We start from the raw sequence: 20,911 nt of genomic DNA, 5'->3' as shown, positions 1-20,911 counted from the left end.
AAGTGTATAAGAATCTACACGAAATAGAACATACAAATTGTATTATTCGTTTATTATGTTACTTCTGAAACAATTAACATCATTTATCACAAATTCTGAATAGAACTATATTTAAATTCAGATCATTCTACTCGCTTCTACCCAGCGGCAACAAGAGATATTATACAGTCTGAAATAGCGAGCTGCTAAGCCTTTTGACGAGTACGTGGCCTTTTGAGTTACGTATGCAGATGTAGACTCATTTGCTTTCGCAAAGTTTCGCGATACTAACTTCACCAGAGTTGTTGGCTCTTTTAATGCGTATCCGCATTTGCAGTTCGACTTTTATACGCTGGCCACCGTTGAAACGATCAAACTCCTTCCCCTAGAACTTTGGATTCCCCAAGCTACTGACTACGAAAACACTCGAGCAGTTTTTATCGATCATTGCAAGATACTTATTCCGAACCATAATTGTTGTTAATGTTTAATCGAACATTAAATGATACTGTATATATAACAAATGTTTAATTATGTCGGAGATGTTAAGTTTTAATTGTTCCAATCGATAGATATTAAAATATAGAAAAATACGTCACGATTACTTATTTAAATTTTATTCTTAATTTTTCGTGTTCGGAAATATTAAATCGCTGGTCTATTCAAAATTCTATTTCCAGTTTTAGATCCACCTCTGTTGGATCACCCCGTAACTGGAACGATAATTCGCTTGCGGTATTAACTCGAAAGTAGGATAGTTCCAGCGCAGACTAGAAGTGAGTAGAAACTGAGAACCACTCGCGGGCCAGTGCCAATAACCACGTACGCTTATAGTTTTACTGGACACGTGTATCGCAATCGTAAACTTGGAAACGCCACCAGGGAATCGGCCGACCGAAATCGAACTCACCCTTCTTTTTCCCGCCCCTGCAGATCGATGGACCATTTCCCAAGAACCGCCGCCCGATTACGGCCAGCCGCTGTTTTCGATGCGAGCAATTTTATTTAGCTGCGTGCGCACTGCCAGACGGACGATACAATATTTATTGAAAATCGTCGTGTATAATCTTCCGTGTCTATTCCTATGCTTGAGAGCCTAACGCGCCTCAGGAAGGGGTTGGGTTCGTTAACACGTCGAGTTTGGACCAGTTTTTTCCGTCGATCGATCGTTATCGCGGTCTTTTTATCGACGCGCGCCGATTTACGTCTCCTTTGCGCGCGTTCGCGTGATTCCTCGTGCCTTTGAACACTTTCGAGCACGAGCATCCCTCTGATTACTACGCGCGCTTTTAACCATGCGTTTAGAGCTACGTCTGTATTCTTTTTTTCTTTTTGGTCCGCAGTTTTGTCTTCATCCGCGCGTGGTTACGTTTTTGGCACGAATTTGACGTTGAAACGAACGCGCAAAGGCGGGGACCGTCAAACGTTGCGAGGAATCATTTTTCATTCCGCGAAATATTTTAAGGGACGGGTAGGTCGCTCTACGTGAGCGAGTGTGCGTTTCTTGGGAGAGGTGAAACATGTAACGCTGCGACGCATTCTAACTGTTGGACTATGCAGGAAATGTCTTAAAAGAGAACTTTCTACGTTGGTATAAATTAACGCAGTTTCGTAGTAAATTTAGGTTAATTCTTCCTTTGGTTCCTATAATTATAACACGTGTTTCCCAACAATCGATGCTTTCCCCTGTTTTAATAGCTAACGTTTCATTTTCTACGCCATAAAACTAATCGACACCTTTCCCCCGCGATGCAAACCAACCCTTTTATAACGTCCTACGCTATCATCACTCGAGGCGACGATTCTCAAAGATCGTATCGATAATTGGACAATTTACTTCGGCTAGTTTGGCGAAACAGTTCACGAACCCCATATACGCCGCCGTGAATACATTCCCCATCGGATATCGTTGACTGTAAACTACAATTAAGTCGATTACAATGCTTTCGCATCGGCGGGGACGCGACTTTCGCGTTTCCTCGCGCGAACGAAATTAATCTTTGCGATTATTAAGCTCGACGTCGATCAGAAAGGATGATAAATGCCTCTCGATAATTTTATCAGCTCGTCGCCTCGGCCAAGCGCGTTGATTATAATCGATGCGGTTTTACGGCGGGGTAACACGCTTCCCTGTTTTCCATAACGCGACCAGCCCCGAGGCTTGATCCTCTGTCCTGATGAAAACCCACGTTGAGTACGTTTTATCGCAGCTAATCTTGTCGTCCGTTTATGCATGATGAAGTAGCGCGATAAACCGTGCTCGCTTTAGTATTATTTAAGACGAATCATAATACGATTTTAACGACAAGTCGTAATCCGCTTTGGACAGTACTCCGTAATTCATCTTCGCAAATAAATGATAATTGACTACAGAAAGCAACAGACTTAACCTCCACGCTTGACATTCGATAGAAAATGAAAAATAAAGATCTCGCTGAAACTTCGTGGCTGAGGAGCGATGGCTGGAAAATAGTTTCGAAAACAGTTGAAGGGGTCTTTTCGGTAAAAAGGGAAGGAAAAAAGGGAGAAGGGTGGAGAAAAAACGTGGACGGTATCGCATCCGGAACTTTCGAAAAACTATCGGACAACGCGGACGTCGGCGAAAGCAAACCGCTCGGTTTTCGCGCTGGAAAAATTACGGACAGGGATGAACCGAGTAAATGAACCGAGGCTTTTTACGGCCCTCCTTTCTTGCTTGACCGACTTCGAGACTTTTCAGAAGCATATATCAGAACGTTTCGAAGAAAGACCTCGATAACGAAGACCTCGGGGTCCTGGGAACAATTCCCGCGACACTCAACCGCCTCCCATCACCCATTTCTCCTGTGTCACCTGCACAAACGACAGGATAGTTTCAAAAGGAATCGTTTTGTCACTTAATGAATGGTAATTCATCCCTAAGTCCATTCAGTCTATAGCACGCAATTGGTACACCGTAGTCGTCGTTAACCTCGAGTTTTACTTTTTGGGGTCATTTCAAACGCCTCGAAGTTCAATTTTATTGCGTTTCGATTGAAGGAATTTGCTGGACCAATGGTAGAATTAACAGAGACGATTCGGTCACGAATTGAACGTGAAGAATTTATGACGAAGGTGGCGAGCACGTCGAAAAATTGTAGAATACATTTTACATAAGTTCGCATACCTTTTGGTTATGATTAGCATGTATTTATTATATTAGTTTACACATCTAGTGATGATAAACTAACTCTGAACGAACATAATGAGATTTAATTTATTTTCTTCGTCGTTAGTGAAGGTAACAAATTCTTCAAAATATCTAGACTAAAGAATATCGCAAAAACAAAAATACCCACAAAAGTTTTTTTTATAGAACGAATTTAGCTTTCCAAAAGGGATTATGGCATCAACGAAAAATGGGTTTACGTCACCGGTGACCTACTTTGTTTGCGTACAATGTGTCCAAATTTTCGACATTTTCGGGATCGTGAACATTCTCTGGCACGTATTGTTTTCGAATCTGTGTGCCACATACCTACTATTTATTCTTCTGTTTTCTTTTTTTTAGAAATGATAGCTTGTAACAGGAACAAATGATTACTCGAAATCCGATCGGTTATGTCGCAGAGAAACGATATTTTTTGTGAATGTAAAATTCTGACGACACGAGAGACACTGGGAATTGATACAAAGTAAAATATCGAATTTTTGTTAAAATTGTTTGAACAAAGCTGAGTAATTAGAAAGTAGATCACTCAAAGCATTCAATTGTTCCAATTCTCCTCTGATGTACGAATAATATTTATGTATATTAGACACTCCACTCGTGCTGGAGCGTGTGGTACTTTTCAAAACATTCTAGAACATGCGAAACTATAGTTTCTTCCATTCCCATGCACAAGTACATTTCTTTCACTCCCATGTGGTTCCACTTCTCCTCTCGCGTTTAGCACATACTTTGCATGCTCCCGTGGAATTGCTTTTATTCTTCGTTGGAGGAATATGTCTTGAAAAATGTCCTCGGTTCTTGGTCTATAACCGCAGTGGAATACTATCTTACACTGGTCGGCCACGAGCGTGCCTCGTAATGGTTTTACTCCACCATGGATGCTACCCTGGAGTACTTTTATTTTAGTCCAAGAAATTAGCACACCCCTGAATTAATATACAGAAAATATCATTCACAAAACGATTTTGTTTTTTCTTTTATTGATAGTAATATCATCTTCATCTTTTATCGATTCTCAGATTTAAGTTTATTAGATTCAATCTATTACAACAGCAATTAATATAGATTCTAGCCCACGAGTGGTAAAAACCTACAAATTAATGCCGAGTTAAAAACTAGCAAGAGATTCCATGAAAGTAAGAGAATTTCAGAGTGGTCAGGGCATAGAATTGAAATCGCGGAATGTATCTGAGAAGGAAGTTTGAAATTAGGTTACACAATGATGCCGTCGAATTCAAACAGAGTCTCATAACGGAGGCACCCTGAAATGCACGGGAAGCTTTGTGCGAAGAGTTTCGCATAAATACGCAGGAGTCTCGGAGGTCCATCCTTTGTAAACAAAGCGACAGAGATGAAAAATCCATCTTTGTTGCATATTTAGCTGGCCAGAACGTTAGCGCAACGACGTTGCTGCGATCCAACCAGCGAGACTAGTAGTAAAAGCGGGGACTTGAATTTTTGATGAGTTGAACGCGAAACGAGAGGCGAGAAGAAAGCTGAGGACAACACGTTACGTTAACATAGTCAAAAAGGAACATCGTCGGCGATTAACATAATAAAGGTATCCGATGAATTATATAATACAGAGATGGTAAACGAGAAGCTGGTATACTGATAGCGAATGAAAATCAAGACACCTAAAGCGATCTAGCATTAGATCGAGGTTCTTTAGAAAAATTTTGTTACCGATTGTGTAAATTAAGACACAAGCTTTGCGATTATTAAGAAGAAAGTGATGAAATTAAACTTCAAATGCAACTTCAGAAACGTTGGAAACGGATACACGTGGGCGAAGGAGAGCCGATTATCAGCAAGGACCTTTTAGTAGAATTTAATTGCGAGCTACGAGGGTTAACCAAAGTGGGAGTTTATGAAAGACGTCTTTAAACTCGCGGTTAGCAGATTTAGCGCAACTGAGATCAAAAACCTTGACCAGTAAGGCATCATCAGCGAGCATATAAACACATGATCTAAGAATGCACGAACGTTCTTAAGAAACTAATTCTTTAGCATTTCAATTCATACGAAGCTTCTAAAAGGCTGGCTTAGCTTCGACCATGTTTCATATTGCAGTAATCGTGCTGCAAACATTTTTTTATTCATTCCTCGTTGAATTTGAATGATATATCTTAGAATATGGTAACTTTCAATTGTTTCGAAAAGATATTTTCACCTCCGCTTCCATTTCGCTATCAAATCATCCAGTAGGTTCATGCATTAGTGGAAGTATTAAACTCATTTAATAGTGTAAAAGGGTTGATGTAACATCTACTATTTGGAAAAGTGTGCCACGCAAACGACCGCCTCTGCTATGAGTTCCACGATGTCAAAAGGTTGGGGAAGCACTTGTGTGTGATTGACAGTGCGACGTTTGCTGATACAACATTTAGGTAATAGCAGTTTCGATCGGTTCGGTTCAAAGACTCCACGGGCTGCGCGGTAATGCCAAGATAAAGCGAAAATGTAGTATGAAAGTGGTCACTCAATTCGTCGTCGAATTACGCTTGGAGTTCACAAACTCGCCCGTGCAATTATTGACTTTCGATCGAAACTTCAGCGAATTCGGTTGACCGGAATTGCCGACTGATTTCACGGAACAGAAATTGATAGCACATGCGTGTAAACGAGACGCGCAACGTTTCATCACTGGGAAATTAGAGGGTCGTCGAGTACGTGACAAATGCGTCCTTCTGGGAAGCGAAGGCCATTGTTTAGGGTGACATTCTTCGGTAGGGAGGGAGGAGGGCTTGTTGTTACCGAATCATTATTTTCTAACGGCGATACTGGCGATGACAGTGATATATTAGGCACTGTCCAGATCCAAACAATTTGATATCGAAGGTCTGTATTTTCCCCTCTTTTTAAACAAAATTAGATCTATTTTTGAGCGTTTCAAAGGGTGCAAGTAATTATACGATAATAATACGATATAAACTTTTCACGCGCTTTTAATTCTAATTTGATGTCTAAGTCAGTAGACTGCGTGTTGCGTTAGTGCAGTAACGTTAGCGTTTCAATTAATTGACAGGAAGTCGAGTAGTTTTAATCGGTAAAGGGGTAGCTAATATCGCGATATAATTACAGAAAGTTTCAACGTAGACGAACACATGAAACTGAAGTTAGGGGTTCGTAATCTATTAATTAATTTTAACGCGTTGACTGCCACGCTAAATTCGCGTGCGAGTCCCAGCAGACCACAATTTTCTGGACCTCTAACGCGAATACACGGTGTACTTACACATGGTCAGATTGTTTAATGAAAGGATTGATGGAAGAATTTGTTTTCCAATTTCTAGGTGTGTCGTCCACGAGAAATGAAAATATGCGATGGCCATTGTTATTGTTATTTTACAAAGTGATAGAATGAAATAAGATTACGTTTACTAAATACGCTTAATAACAACAGTATAAGAGAGAAAAGCTGCCTGACAGAAATCTGTCTCGAATTTTGCATAGTTTTAATCCGAACTCAAAGCTTCCTCACGTTTATCGTTTCCCCTTGACGTTTTCACTTAATGCACGTTCTACGGGAACTATGTTTCCAAGGGTAGTTCATAAATAAACAGCTAGCCTGGCTCGGCGCGCGTTATAAAGATGTTGCGTTTAGATTTAATAGGTTGCCTCCCACAAAGAAGCCGCGCTCGGTTTCCTTCAATATCGGTCTAACAACTCAGCTACGTGAAAGGCTGACATCCTCGAAAATATTGCGCGTTTTCGAAGATATAGAAGAAATATTCTTTGGGAAATACATCGCTACCGTGGATTTTCGCACGATGTTACATGTTTTATACTTGTTTATCGTAGAAATTGTCTCCATCCAGTTTGTAAAAACTACCGCAGTTGCGCTGCTTTCGATGTTAATGTTCCTCAAGCATTTGTGTTAACGCAACGAATGGCTGTTAAGGATAGAGTAATAATATAGATTTTTCTTGGGAAAGATGGCGGAGAACCTGCAAGATATTACGAGGGAGTGCAAGCAAACACGCGAGGGCAAATATATGATTGTATACACAGGGTGTTTCTACAGGTTTGTCCGAACAGAGTTGACGTCGAGATTGGCCAATTTATGGTGTCTCCGCGTGATGTATGGTTATGATTGTTGTTAACGTTGGACGCCTCCGGGATGAATCTATGTATTTCGTTATAATTCCAAAGCAGGAAGTATTTCATTGACTTGTCGCACATGTTTATACAACTTTTAAAGAGGATATCCGTGTTGCTATACTCAGATTTTTCCTATCAAATATACTCAAAATAAACATAATTTATTTCAAGTAAACCTGTCAAATGGAACGCTTTACATGTATGTGTACTCCACATGTTGATAGTGTTGCAATGTTTGCGTAAAAGTTTCGACGAATAAAATTTCTTTCAGCTTCAACGCCCAAGTGTACAAGATTCCATCCATTCAGAAAATATCTCTATTCATTACAGAGAGTGTTCAATTTATCCTTTGCCAACCTAAGTGCATAACTCGCCACTTCCCATCATTGAGCTTCGCGCAAACTCGGGAATACTATGTATATTGTTCCTTTGTTTCCTGGCATCGGTGACGACTTCACCCTTTGAATTCGTCCAAAGTACGAAACGATGTTGAATGCCCTACTTTCCAATTGCCCTCGTGACGGTGTCGCGTATAAACCATATTTACAATTCTCTTTACATACAAACCGGAGTCGAGAAACAAGATTAATTACGCGAATAAATTGACTAATTAATCATAAAGGAAACGCGACTCGGATCTATTTTACATCAAATTTATGCGGGCTTCTCTCCTATCCCGCAATTATTAATCGAAAATATTATTGCATAAAAGTATTTGTTATTATATTTTCAATTATACTCATCTACATAGTTGTATAACATATACTATAATTCAGATCTATTTAGTGATAAACAACTATAGGTTATACATTGTTATTCAAATGGTAAATTTATTATTTATAATAGAACAAATATTGTTCCTTTTTTATCGTCTTATCACGTAAAAATTCTCTTATTCGAACACGTTTTTCTTCCAATTAGTTCGCATGACGTTTCATCGTAATAATAAATTAAACCCCGTCGTACTTTCTGTTCAATGAATTTCTGATAACCCGTCCAACGACGTGGCTGATACCGAGCGGATATATCCAAAGGAAAGACGGATTAAATTAAGAGTCGCAGTAAAAAGATATAAAGATAGAAGCAAAGGTCGCGGAACGAAAAAGATTCCAGGCGAATCGAACGGTATGGCGTGCATTAGTCTTTTACACCTCGTTTGCATTTAATGAGTCGAATGAACGGCATGCGCCAATTTGTGGCCGGATTATGCGGGTTGTGGCCCGTTGCAGCGGGAAAAACGTAGATCGTGGTTAGCGAGAACAGGTCAAGTAGCGGGCTTTGTGAAATTAATGAAAGGTTTTCATGTGCAGTCGGAGCCGGTCTACAAACAGAGAAAGTCAAAGACTGTATTCGTGTTTTCAGTCTGGCGTGTCCCCCTTGCGTCTTTTTTCCTCTCCTCTTCTTCTTCTCTCTTGAGCGTTTAAATTTCTGACTTGGCCAGCGAGAAAAATCCGCCGGCTTATTTTCTGAAAGTGCTTTTGTGCGGCGTCTGGCGCACTGCCTGCTACTTAAACGTAAATTCATTAATCGCTGAAACTTCTTGTAAGAAGTTCCCTGACTCTACACTGGGGGTGACTCTGGAAACTGGGACGACGAGTGGATTCTCTTTTTTCCTTGGAACGATAGGAGTGATCGAAAATTGAAATTGAATTTTTTAGGATGACTTGACGAAATCGATCTGAACATATTTTTTTTTTTTTAGCTAAAATATTATTCAACAATTGAATTTTCGTGTCTCCCAATTGCGTTATTTCTCGGTTCTCCTCTCATCGGTTAGAACATTCACTGTTTAACCAAATACTGCACTCCCGTGGTACGAGTGGTCAGAGCGAAATTACCACGGTTGAGAACATTATGGAAATGGAGTCAGAATTTCAAACATTTTCAGTGCGGCATTGTCCGTTTTCTAAGAACGCCAACGATTAAGTCATTTCTATTCAACGGATACAAATTTTTGCAGAGCTGCCCAAAATTGCTACAATTCAGTGAAAATACGATTTCGAATGAATGTTCGAATTTTATTCGAATCGCTAACAAATTTTCGTATCTTTAGATTCAAAGATTCGTCGAGAAGTTCTATTTCAGGTGAACCACCCTGTAGATTAACCCTCGACACCCTTACGACGAGTGGTTGTTCGTCAGTTTCAATTTCACCTCGGGGCGTTACGATGAATAATATTTTGATAATACATATTGGATTTTCTCTACGGTGGCGTACAGTATTTCATTTCACTCACAGTGGGTAACAAATGTACGAGTAGACTCACTTTTCCTGTAATAACTTCACACACAGATGTGATACGTTAGCGTCGAGTATGTTCTTCAACACCTTCCTGAAAATTGATGCTCCGTGTTCTCGTGGAATACTCGATAAATAATTCAAAAAATGGATCGGAACTCCAACAAAGAAAAACTACCCCTTAAGGATCCAGGTGCAGTCATTACGTTTCTAAGCGCGGAACGTCCCCTTAAAGCCTGGCGTAGACAAACGACACGGTGTATCGATCGCCCATTCTGAAAGTTTTCAAAGACGCGAAGGTTCGTCGGATCGGTAACGACCCGCGAATCGCGAGGCTGACGTTCAACGACGATCGGTCATTCATTATCGCGGCGGTTCCGTCGCGACGAGGGAAACGCCCGATGCGAGGAGGCCGCCTGGCGCTGAATACATAATACGCAGGCCCCGTGATGCATAATTACCCTGCTCGGCGTGGCAGCGATTGCGCGGCAACAGTACTTCCAGGTGTAACGCCGTAATTTCAATGGGGCAAGCGAGAAAAGCGGCGACGGATAGGGAACCGTCTACCTGTCCCGTGCAGACCGTAATGGGAATAAAGATGGCGCTGCCGCGCTAGGAAAAGGGGTCGGGTGAACGAAATAAATTAAATCGGGGACGATTCAAAGAACGCGGCTGCTGATCGAAACGGCACGCCGTGGCGCAGCCCGAGGATTAATTAATTAAACCGATATTGCGACCGCGACGGCCGTTGTTCGATTCCTCGAAAGTCTCGTAAATATTTATCGCTCGCCCCGCTTTATGGCTACGATGCTTCCATAAACTTTATGCGCTCCATCGGGGTCGAACCCTTTTCCTTGCTGACGCTACCGCCGGTTCCATTGATTTTTCTTTTTACTTTTTTTTAGCGGGACCTCGGTGGATCGATGGGCAAGTTTCGGACCATCGATGACGAGGAACTCAACTTTTTAAGAAAATAATTCTACTTTTTTCGTACACTCTTCCGTTGAAATATTCAGTTCGGGAATACTTGCGAGCAAATTTGCTTGAGGGTTCTGGTTTGTATGGTGAACGTTTTGTCGGTTTGTAGACTTTGAATAAAGAGTGGATTACGGGAGATTGAAAAGTGGTCCACCTTGTTTTTGCTTTGCTTATTCTGAGTAAATGAAACTTTTTGAAATAAAGAAAAAAGGTATTTGATGTTTTGTAGTAAATTTTGAGTCGAATTGTGGGATTGTATTCCGTGCAGTTTTACTCTTCCCTTTAAACTGGGTGTCTCGAAGAGTTAAGGGTTGATGCGATAGATTTTCATTTTGATTGTACTTTCAAATGGCAGGTTTAATTCGGGTTAGGGGGAAATGAAATATGTATGTATTCTTTGGTTGGAGTATACCTTGTAAAGGGGTCTCCTCGCTTCAGCGTTTCAAAAACTGGGTCATCTTTTCGAATTTTTTGGAGAAGAGGTATAATCCGGATTATCTTCAAATTTGGCACATGTTCTCGTCCATTATTGAGCAACGTTTTGCAATTTGTATAGCTTGAAAATCGTTGCGTAGTCTGAATGCTTTCGCGTGGAATGTTATGCGAAGAACATGGCTTCGATACAACAGTCTACAGTAGAGCCTCGAGAAACGCTTATAAGGCATCAATTGAGGTTGAATTGGCAGGAATATGATCGTTTTCATTATATTTCGGAGTCGTTATTAATCTGAATTATCTATAAATAACGACGTGGGTAAACATTATAATATCAATCATTTTTTAACATGATAATGAATTGAAAATCACATCCCCAATCAGAGGTTTTAAATATTTCAAACAAAGAGGATCGCCAGTCATGCAAGCACAATACAATATTCATCGGCATTACCGGCGTCCACGATATAATATTCATTATCAATATCAATGAATACCAGATTATGGTTGCAAGACACGAGTTTGTTTTATTTAAAATATTTAAAAACTTTGGTTTCAGTCCACGTTTAACGATCGCAATAACGATTGCAATTTTCATTGAAACGATTCGCGATTAAAACCGCGAAAAAGGAAAAGTTTAAATGCATAATTACCTCTAATTTTTATTTATCGTTTTCACGGCAAAATCTCGCTTTACTTTCCCGTCCGTCGTCCTGTAATCCGATTTACTCCGCCCAGAACGAGACGAATTTAAAGCCGTAAATGAGAATATACGAGGACACGGGAGGCACCCTTATCCCCGTCGTTTCCGGGATTACATCACACCGTAACGTTTTACATCGTCCGAGACAATGATTATAAATCCGCGCCTTTTCATCGTCGGTTGTTCGCCGATAAAAACCAGGCTTTTGTTCAAGACGTGTTCCGTCGTGCCGTTTCGTGGAAAATTAATTATCGTGTACGGCTCGCAACTCGCAAAATATCGCTTCCAAAGGGAGAAGTTATTTGATTGTCTCCTTCGGTGGAAAACAAATATCGAATTTTATAATGCATGTACTTCATGATATCTCAAAATACAAATTATTTGGTTAAATCTTCTTCGGTGGAAAACAAATATTGAATTTTGTAATGCATGCATTTCATAATTTCACAAAATATCGTGAGGAAATTTACCATACAATTTGAGGAAAATAATGAATGAATCCTTTTCAATGCTTCTGTATTTTATTGCTTACATTTCCGCAACCCCTTTTTTGGAGTTTCACGTACCGGGAGCCCCAGGATGGCGACGTTTTTCATTTCGGTCGTGCCGGGCTCGAATTGAAATCAATGCCTCGAAAAGGGAGAAGAGTCGGACGGAAGTCGAGCGCCCGGTATCGATACGATGACACGAAGGAAACGGATATTCGTTTACCTAGGCAAGCTTTACGCCGTCGTAAATAGAATCGCAATAAAACTTCTGGCCGTCGCTCCTCTTTCCTTCCTGCGACTCTCATTGGCGCGTCGCGACACCGTTCGTAGACCGATAATAAAAATGTAATTAAGTTCCAGCGGTTTCGTCGTTCCGACAATGTGTCATGGAAAGGGGAAACGTGTCGCGGGAAATAATGATGCGAATTGAGTAGCTGTCGGGTCCGATGAGAATTATTACACCGCGAGGAGGAGTATTGTAGCAGTAACGAATGGACCTTGCGCTGGGCGAGTTTCGATCTCGAAAGATATCCTTGGAATCCGCTACACGCTAAATTATATTTTTATATCAGAATAAACTTAAGAATAAGCTACTTGCGTCATTCCGTGCTTCCACCTAACAGAAGTACCACAAAATTAAATTAATACGAAATAATTAAAATCGTAGTTCACCAGAGGATCCATTTTCATTAAATTAAAGCGACCGTTCCACTTGTTTATCTACTTTTCTCCGTATCGAATATATTAGTCAACGTCAAAACTGATCATATTGATCGTACACTTCGTCGAACGAGTATTATCAATCGTACTTCCATATCTTTTTTCAACGAGATAGCCCCCGTTCTATTTTCCATAGCTAATATGAAATATCCTTTAATTATTAATATTAACGAACTAAACGAACGTCATCGATGAAATGTAAATGTTACGCTTCCTTTCATAAGGTTCCGCTGTGTATTAATTACCGATTCCCTCTGAGTTTTACTTTGACGTGGAATAACGTTTGGCTTTCCTAATCGCGGATGGCTTCCTGACACGCTCGAAACGCGTCGCGAGGAAAAAGCAGGTCGATCAGGCACGCGTCGATGTGTGTCAATATGCAGACCAATTGTTGCAAGTAGGTCAGAATTGCAGCGAATACACTTTATCGTTGACTCTCCTTTCATCGTATTCCGGAAGATTAACTCGCCCAGGCGACAGACAAAGCGCTCGTTGAAATGTCTGCGCGAAGAAAAGTAGAATATCAGGGGACAATGTGAAACAACGTCGAGGTGTGCTACTTGTACGTCTGTACTATATTGTACTATTTAGTCAAATGTCATGAAAGCACTTTTGTCCAGGTCGTGCAGACGGAAACGGAAACCTGCTGGTAGGTTTTTTTTTTTGTAACGGCATTGAGAAAGCTCGCGGTTGGAAAGAAAACACGACACTCTGGCAACGTGTACAACAAAATTATTCTGAATGGGAAAATCGTGCAAGTGTACAGCGTCAGGAGAGTCGCGAAGGCGTACCCTTTAGGCTACAGTGTGCTTATTTTTCGTTGTTTTCTTTCGGTTTCTTCGAGTTGTATCTGAAGCAAATATTTCACTAGGTATTTTATAAATCTCGTGATTACGTAGACAAATTTTATCCAGATTCAATTGTTATCGCATCTTGTTACACTTCTAAATTTCGATGTTTAACCTTCATTGTTAATTCACTTGTACGCGCAATAAGATTTCCGCGATTATTTCATACTTTTAATTATCGATAAGCATGCCAGTGCAAAGTAAATATACTTACGAGCAATCGTGCACTCGAAACAAAACTAAAAGAATTCACTCCCTATTAACTCGTTTCCAGGAACGTGCAAGTACAGCGTGTTTTCCATCAGAAACCATAAAGAATTTCTTCGAAAAATTTCCCCTCCCTAGAATGTTTTTCAAGGTGGAAACTTCGTGGAGTAGTTTCACTCGTTAAACTTGAGTTACCGTGGCCAAGAAAAATACGTATCCCTTATTTTTGGCCGCACCGTGAACCTGCGAAGTTCCATTAAAATCGGGGCGGTGCCGCGCGGATCCTCCTTGTTAGTTCCCTCGGTACTTAAAAACCACTCTGCGAATTTCACTCGCTCGAAAATGAATCAATCATTAGTCCATATCATCCATAAAAAAGATTTCCTTAATTTCGCCACTGATTTCTCTCTCGGATTGTTTATCGCGAAAAGTTCGCTGCAAAAAGTACCCAGACTTGTCGTGGTGGTATCTCGATCGCGCGAAAGTTTGATTTCCGCGCTCTCGGCCCTCTTCAAAATTCCGAGCTGGTCGTGCATCAAAGGAAAAATATGTCCTCGTCGTTTCTTGCGATATTGCTTATCGGATACAGCATCGGTCACGTAACTCCCGCGCGTATTGCCACCGCAATTTCGCCAACAGTTTATCCGCTCTGAAACCGTGGCACGGTTATATAGTCCAAACAGGCGCGCGAAAGATCGACTGGAAAATTTCGTATCGTTAGGTGTATGGAAAAGCTTCGTTGGTTACGTTTTAGATGGTGCTGTAAAATGTTGTAGCTATTACAAATTCACAAATGGGGATTATATGGACACAGATTTTCATTGTAGGATACAGAAACGTTCCTGCACCTTATAAACAATTAACGAGCTATACGAATCGCTTGGATTGTAATTCCTCGCCACAGTTTTCTACAATCGGCTTTTAATGAATAGACAGACACGACTCGCGACTCGAGCCAATACTTTTAACGCGCTAGGAATGAATTCTCGCCCATTGTGCGCCGTGGCCGACGCTTTGACGACGGGCAATCCTTTAGCGGACGCGTTTCACCGGGATAAGGGGGATGATTAGCAGTAATTAGTTGTTCCACTCTTCTAAGACCCGGTTCCGTCCGTCAGCAGGCTGTAATCCGATTTTCTGGTTGGCGGCGGTCGTCGCGGAATAATCGAATCCCGCGCCTCGAATGAAAGCCATTAATCGACGGCCCGAAGGCAAAGGTTCAATCTTTTTGTCGTTCGCCTTCCTTTTTTTCCATTTTCTTTTCTCTTCTTTTTATCTTTCTTTTTTCTTCCCTCACTTTTCTTATTTCCGTTTTCACCCCCCTCGACTCGTCTCGCACTTAAGAAGCTCGTTTGTAATAATGATGTTTGGAATTGCCAGTGACGAAAGCCCTGGTTGTCCCGTCTCGTCGAACGCGTAACGAAGTAAGGAGCAGGCGATGTTGTTGCAAAAGGCAATTCGCTTATGTAAATCGCGAGAGAGCCCGCGCGCGTAATAAAATTTAAACTGCACCCCTCCCGACGTGTGCATGGAAATGTACACACTTTGTTTGTTTGCTTATTTCCCTGTCTACTTCTTCTACCTCTTCGTCTTCTTTTTCTACTTATTCGTACACCCTTTCCTTTTCTTCGTCGTCCTCGAAGAAGGAGAACCTTCAGCCACCCCGTGATGGCAGAGTTGCGTTATAAGGCTGTTATAAAAGATTTTTTTGTAAGAATCTTTAGTTCACGTAAGAAATAATTGTGGAATATCAATGATTTCATACGTAACAAGGATGTTTTCCAAACCTTCTCGACGTCCTAATAGACAAATTTCGCGCTAGTGCGTCGCTCGAAAACGCTCGCGTTCTTCGCGCTGAATTCCGCAAGGTTGGCTTATTAGCGAGCCCCCGTCGCGACGAGTTCGCGACTTTTCGAGCGGTGTTTCGCGTTGTTAGTCGTTTAATAATACGAGAAATTTTCAAACATCCCGACGCACGCTTCGTTCGAAAGTTCTAGCTGTGAAATGAGTTTCACCTTGAGAGCTGAAAAATAGCCCGCGCCGTGGACGTGTTTCGCGCGATGTCTGTGCTCGAAATTATTGCTGGGAAACGTATCGCGACTGCAGTGTATTTTTCACGAAGATTTATCGAGGCTGGTCCCTCTGTCTTCGCGGATTTATTTTACACTGGATTTTGTTTAACGTTTGCTTAACCTACATCTCGCTCGACCTCTGGAATTGATGATTTTAGGTGGAAAAATTGGTTCGGCGTTTTTGGCCATTTTTAAGGAGGTCCTTTCAAGAAAAATCTTCATTTCTGGGAAGTGACAAGTATTTCGATCGGTCTTCCATGGTTTGTTTGGCTTATGAGTTTTTTTGACTGTAGCTTGTGATGGTGATCGAGATGAGTGATTTAACTCAGAAGATTCCTTCTCGTGTATTGAATGTTATCGGATGTAAAATTGTACAATAGCGTTCTAACATTGAAACTTGCTGCTATTACAGACACGATCTGTAAGAGTTCTTATAAATTCTTTTAACCTCGCGATTCCAGCGTTTTCAACTTTCTCGTTATCCTGCGTTCATGTTTTGTAATCCCATTTCCCCACTTCGGTTTCGTATACACGGCTACCTTACGAGCGAGTTTAAGCAAATCGAAGAAAAGAAATAAAAAAAGAAAAACACAGAGGGTGGAAGAGATTTTCATTATCCGTTACCGAGCAACGTCGACGTGATCCCGTGATATCCTTTTGAAACTTCTTGAGATGCTAATACTTTCAATATCTGCTCGTTTTCGTTGGCTCCGCTCTCGCCTTCGTTTCTTTTTGTGTATTTTTCCCGCAAAAAAGCATTCAACTCTCGACGCCACTCGAAGTCCAGAGGATGTGGATCTAATTTACTGCCTCGCTCGTCTCGACACATCTAATTTCCACGCGTCTTCGATTTCTAGTTTTATCGGCGTTATATAGGTTATTCCGCAATGAGTGGCTCGGCCGAAAAAGTAAGTGCCTTCTGGGTTAGAAAGTAAATTGAAAACGTGGAATAAAATTTTTCCCTGCGACGCTGCGTTTTCAAGAAAATTGATTTCAAGACGTGGACGTTTGCCACGTTTTCACAACCATGTTCACACTGGAAATATATAATTGATAACAAAATAATTGTTTTCATTTTGTTAGCAGTTATTACTTTTAGGTGGTAGATACTATAATTAAATCCGTTCGAGTGGATTAGAGAAATAATGTAATCGTGTAGGACTCGGTTAACGCGTCTGACCATTATTCGAAGTTTCTACTTAAATCGATGAGTGCGAGCATTTGTGAAGGTATAGCGTATGAATTTATCTGCTTTCTGTTGTTCTTGATATATTTCAAGAAGTTGAAACTAATTACAACAGAATATTATATCATGTTTGATGATCAGACGTGCCAATACAAGTAGAAACACTGAGTAATAGTCAGACGTATAGAAATAAACTATCCTTTAAAATTGTAAATACATTACACAACCGTGACAATCAAAAGTTTTACTAACAGTGTTTTCTTTTTTTCAGGAACATCAGAACATCCCCAGGGTAAGTGTCAATTTCTACTAATTTCATATTCATCTTACACCTTGAGAAGCCTCAAAAGAGTATTGTTTTTTCCATAAATTTCCTGTTCTTATGTTTTACTGCTTCCCAATTTGTATTTTTATATCCCAAAAGTTTCTACTGTATGCTTTTGCGAGCTGTCGAGAATGGTCTCGAGAGGCACTATTAGCTAAAGGGACGTCCTTTATGTGGACTGCGTTATCTTATGCTTGGCTTAACAGTTTCCTGCTCGAAACAAGTCTAAATTCAACACCGACCAATACTTGTGTCTTTTCCATTGTTCCTTTGAACTCCAGAATGACTTCTTCCAAATTTCAGTCTTTTTTCCTCTTAAAACTCAAATTTTATCAAGCTTGAGTTAGATCAATTAACATATTGCGAGCAATAGCAGCCTGTATAACAACGATTTGGAAGAAAAATTTTCAATTCTGTGATTCTGACGCTAGCGCTATTTCAGATTTTAATGTTGCCCTCGTGGCAGGGATAGTGGCCTCGCACCAGGTGCCAAGTAGAGATCCGCGCCAAATAAAACTTTTTTTTTCGTTGTTTCCAGATTACACCGATGCCTCTTTCGTTCTACGCCCCAGCGCCAAATTGCCTCGACACGCTATTCGTTCTTCTCGATTCTATGCTCTCCCTTTTTCTTATTTCTCGTTTCATTGTTTGCTTTTTAATATATTCCCATCGACTCGCGCCACGAAACTACCGAAACGAATAGTTTCGAACTTCTCTTCTGGCGAACAAACGACTCACTCTAGTTTAAAATCCCAAAAATGTAACGCAATTCGCGTGCAGCAACGTTTCTAACAGAGGCATTAAAATTATTAACGGGGATTTGAAATTATCTATTTAACACCCTAAAAATGAAAAGATCGAATATTCTATTATTGCCCCTGGTATCGAACTTAAATTTGGTCGATTCGCCATTTTACAATCACGTTACTTTGTCGCGAAACGATTCGCGAAATCTCGCTCGTTCTGGCCGGAAAAATTGCAAATAATTCGCAAAAGTGCTCCGCTTTGGTCGCGTTCCAGGCGGATCGTTAAGCATTCGTTGATACAGTCGGTGAAGGACCACTTACATATGTATGAATGTTGTTACGCGAGGACCCGACCTATATACCACCGAGCCACGATTTAATCCAAACACAGTCTTGTTTATATTCGCTGTATGAAATCAACGATCGATGGTTCGGTGTGTGCCGGACACAGCACCTGCAAATCCGGTTATGAATGAACGTTTTAGTCGAACGAGATATTCCCGACGGTGTGCCCCTATTATGCTAACATTCAAAAGTCTCGGGTCAGCTATTACTGTCAGAGGAATTTATACATTTTTCACTCGCCGTACGAATGGGTTTTGAAACGTTTATAGAGAAACGACGCTTGACGATCAGGTTCTGTATTCAAAAGCAGGAATAATGCTATTAAACTCTACTGAATACAGTAATGTATTTATAATTATTTCAGCTGGGGTAGTTCTTTTTATAAATCTCTCGATTTGAATTTATTCTTTAAAGCATACCGTGTTAGTTAGAATTTTAGAATTATGAAATAGATACATTCAGTTGTCTAATTAATATTATATTTCTCTGAAATAGTTTTATATATAATTTCTATAAATATAATATATAAAATTTGAATCTAGCGTAATTTGCTCTCAGCTACAATAATACTCTGAATATCTCGATACCTGTTACTTTTCTAGCAGACATGTGATAATTCTTTTAATCCTTTTGAAACTAACTATGTATCCCTAAAATGAGATGGAATATAGTCTTTCGGAAGGGAAGGATAAATCAAACATATCATTTTTCCTACACCTCAGAAACTCCAGAGGTAATACGGGCAGTGAGGAATATGTGTAACGACGTAGAAACGTTTCGTCAAACCTTCTAAAACACGCGAAATGTAAAAATGTACACAAGTTAGGGTACATAAATAGGGCAAACAAGCAGCTGTACACGCAGTAGGTAGCCTAGAATCAACAGTCAACGGTTAAACATCGCTAGGTCCGGATGCACTCGGAAGGGAAAATGTTGTCCTCTTCTTCAAATATTGTTTGGGGAAATTGCCTGTAACCAAATATCGTTTAAGGGGACTGCATATTTTATTCGTTTATGGGATAACGAGTGTACGATACGAAGAAAGGACAAAATTGCATTTGAATAACAGTTTAAGTAGAATAATTTAGCCCTATAGTAGAATAATAATAACACATTTAGTCTGAAGTATAATTTGGTTTTATAAACCAGATTCTAATTATTACCGAAAAAATCAAGCATCAAAAGTATTAAGCAGCATAAATTTTCTTTCTCTAGAAAGTCACCTTCCAAAGACTCCAGAAGTAGCTGGTATGAAATCCTTCGTTTGAAATTACTCCGCGCAATTTATATGTTAAAAAGATAGCCTTTTATTTCTGAGGTCTAAATACGAGTTGAAACAGTTCACCACGTGTTGTACTACCCTCGCCGAGTCTCATCTCGAACGTCCTCCGGGAAATGAGAAATACCAGATGACTCTCTCGACGGAATCGTCTGGTCCCTCATCCTCGCGAGGTGCAACGAATCTACGTTTAATCAGCGCCTTTTAGGCAGCCCATAGATAAGATTCGTAATTAGTTATAGACGTTGCTTTGAAGCGGCACCGATTCACCCCGGCGTACTTTCCACTCTGCTTTACTCGGTTGGCATTTGCACGTAATTCAATTTTCCAGCTGGTGTGCGGGCTGTCTCTCGTGAAAAGCGGCACCCACCGAGCCAAAGACTGCGGCTAGCCTCGGTGTCGCTGGAAAAATACGGGTTGAGGTATAACTCGCGGAACACCCGAAAAGGACGATTTCTCGTTTAGGAAACTCACGAAAAATCCACTCAGCGTAACGTCAGGAATCAAAATACGACACTCTCTGTGTCAGTAACGCTTCAACTTGAATATACAGGGTGTTCAAAAAAGAAGCTCACTGTACTGAGTAAAAAAGCTTTAGTAACACATAGGTCCAAAGGTCAACCGTCTCTGAGATATAAACATTTTTGTTTGCTAGTATCGCGATTGACTTACTACTGAGTTTTCGATATTTATAGAAGATTTTCCACGTGTCCAGCGCTCATTTCTGTACACGAAATTGAAAAAATGAAATTGACAAAATTGTCAGCACTTGAATGGGAACATTCAGAACGCAATTTATAAACGCTGACATAAACATCGCATGCGATGGAAGCAAGTAAGTCAATCATGATACTAGCAAACAAAAATGTTTCTATCTCAGAAACGGTTGACCTTTGGACCTATGTGTTACTAAAGCTTTTTTACTCGGTACAACGTCCCCTATACACCATATAAATATTGAATGCCTTTTTTTTAACACCCTGTACTTTTAAGAAATCGTTAATGAAGGGTTGAAAATTCTAGCCAATAGTATTCCCTTTCGCAACATCCAATAACGTACCACAATT

The 20,911-nt window shown here is 40.4% G+C and overlaps 1 protein-coding gene across 6 annotated transcripts in view; it reads left to right on the top strand.

The window, feature by feature from the left end:
• Positions 1 to 20,911, top strand: part of LOC128873657 (leucine-rich repeat-containing protein 4C-like) — a 260,823-nt gene that overhangs the window by 218,203 nt on the left and 21,709 nt on the right. For all 6 annotated transcript variants that reach the window (XM_054117364.1, XM_054117363.1, XM_054117362.1 and 3 more), the window contains one exon: positions 17,421 to 17,441. In XM_054117364.1, coding sequence (XP_053973339.1) covers positions 17,421 to 17,441 — 21 coding nt within the window. The remainder of the gene's footprint in view (positions 1 to 17,420; positions 17,442 to 20,911) is intronic.

Source organism: Hylaeus volcanicus, chromosome 3 (genome assembly GCF_026283585.1).
Source record: "Hylaeus volcanicus isolate JK05 chromosome 3, UHH_iyHylVolc1.0_haploid, whole genome shotgun sequence".
NCBI classification, from domain to species: Eukaryota; Metazoa; Arthropoda; class Insecta; order Hymenoptera; family Colletidae; genus Hylaeus; species Hylaeus volcanicus.
Note: the sequence above shows the minus strand (reverse complement) of the source record. Positions and strands in the feature narration are given on the sequence as shown.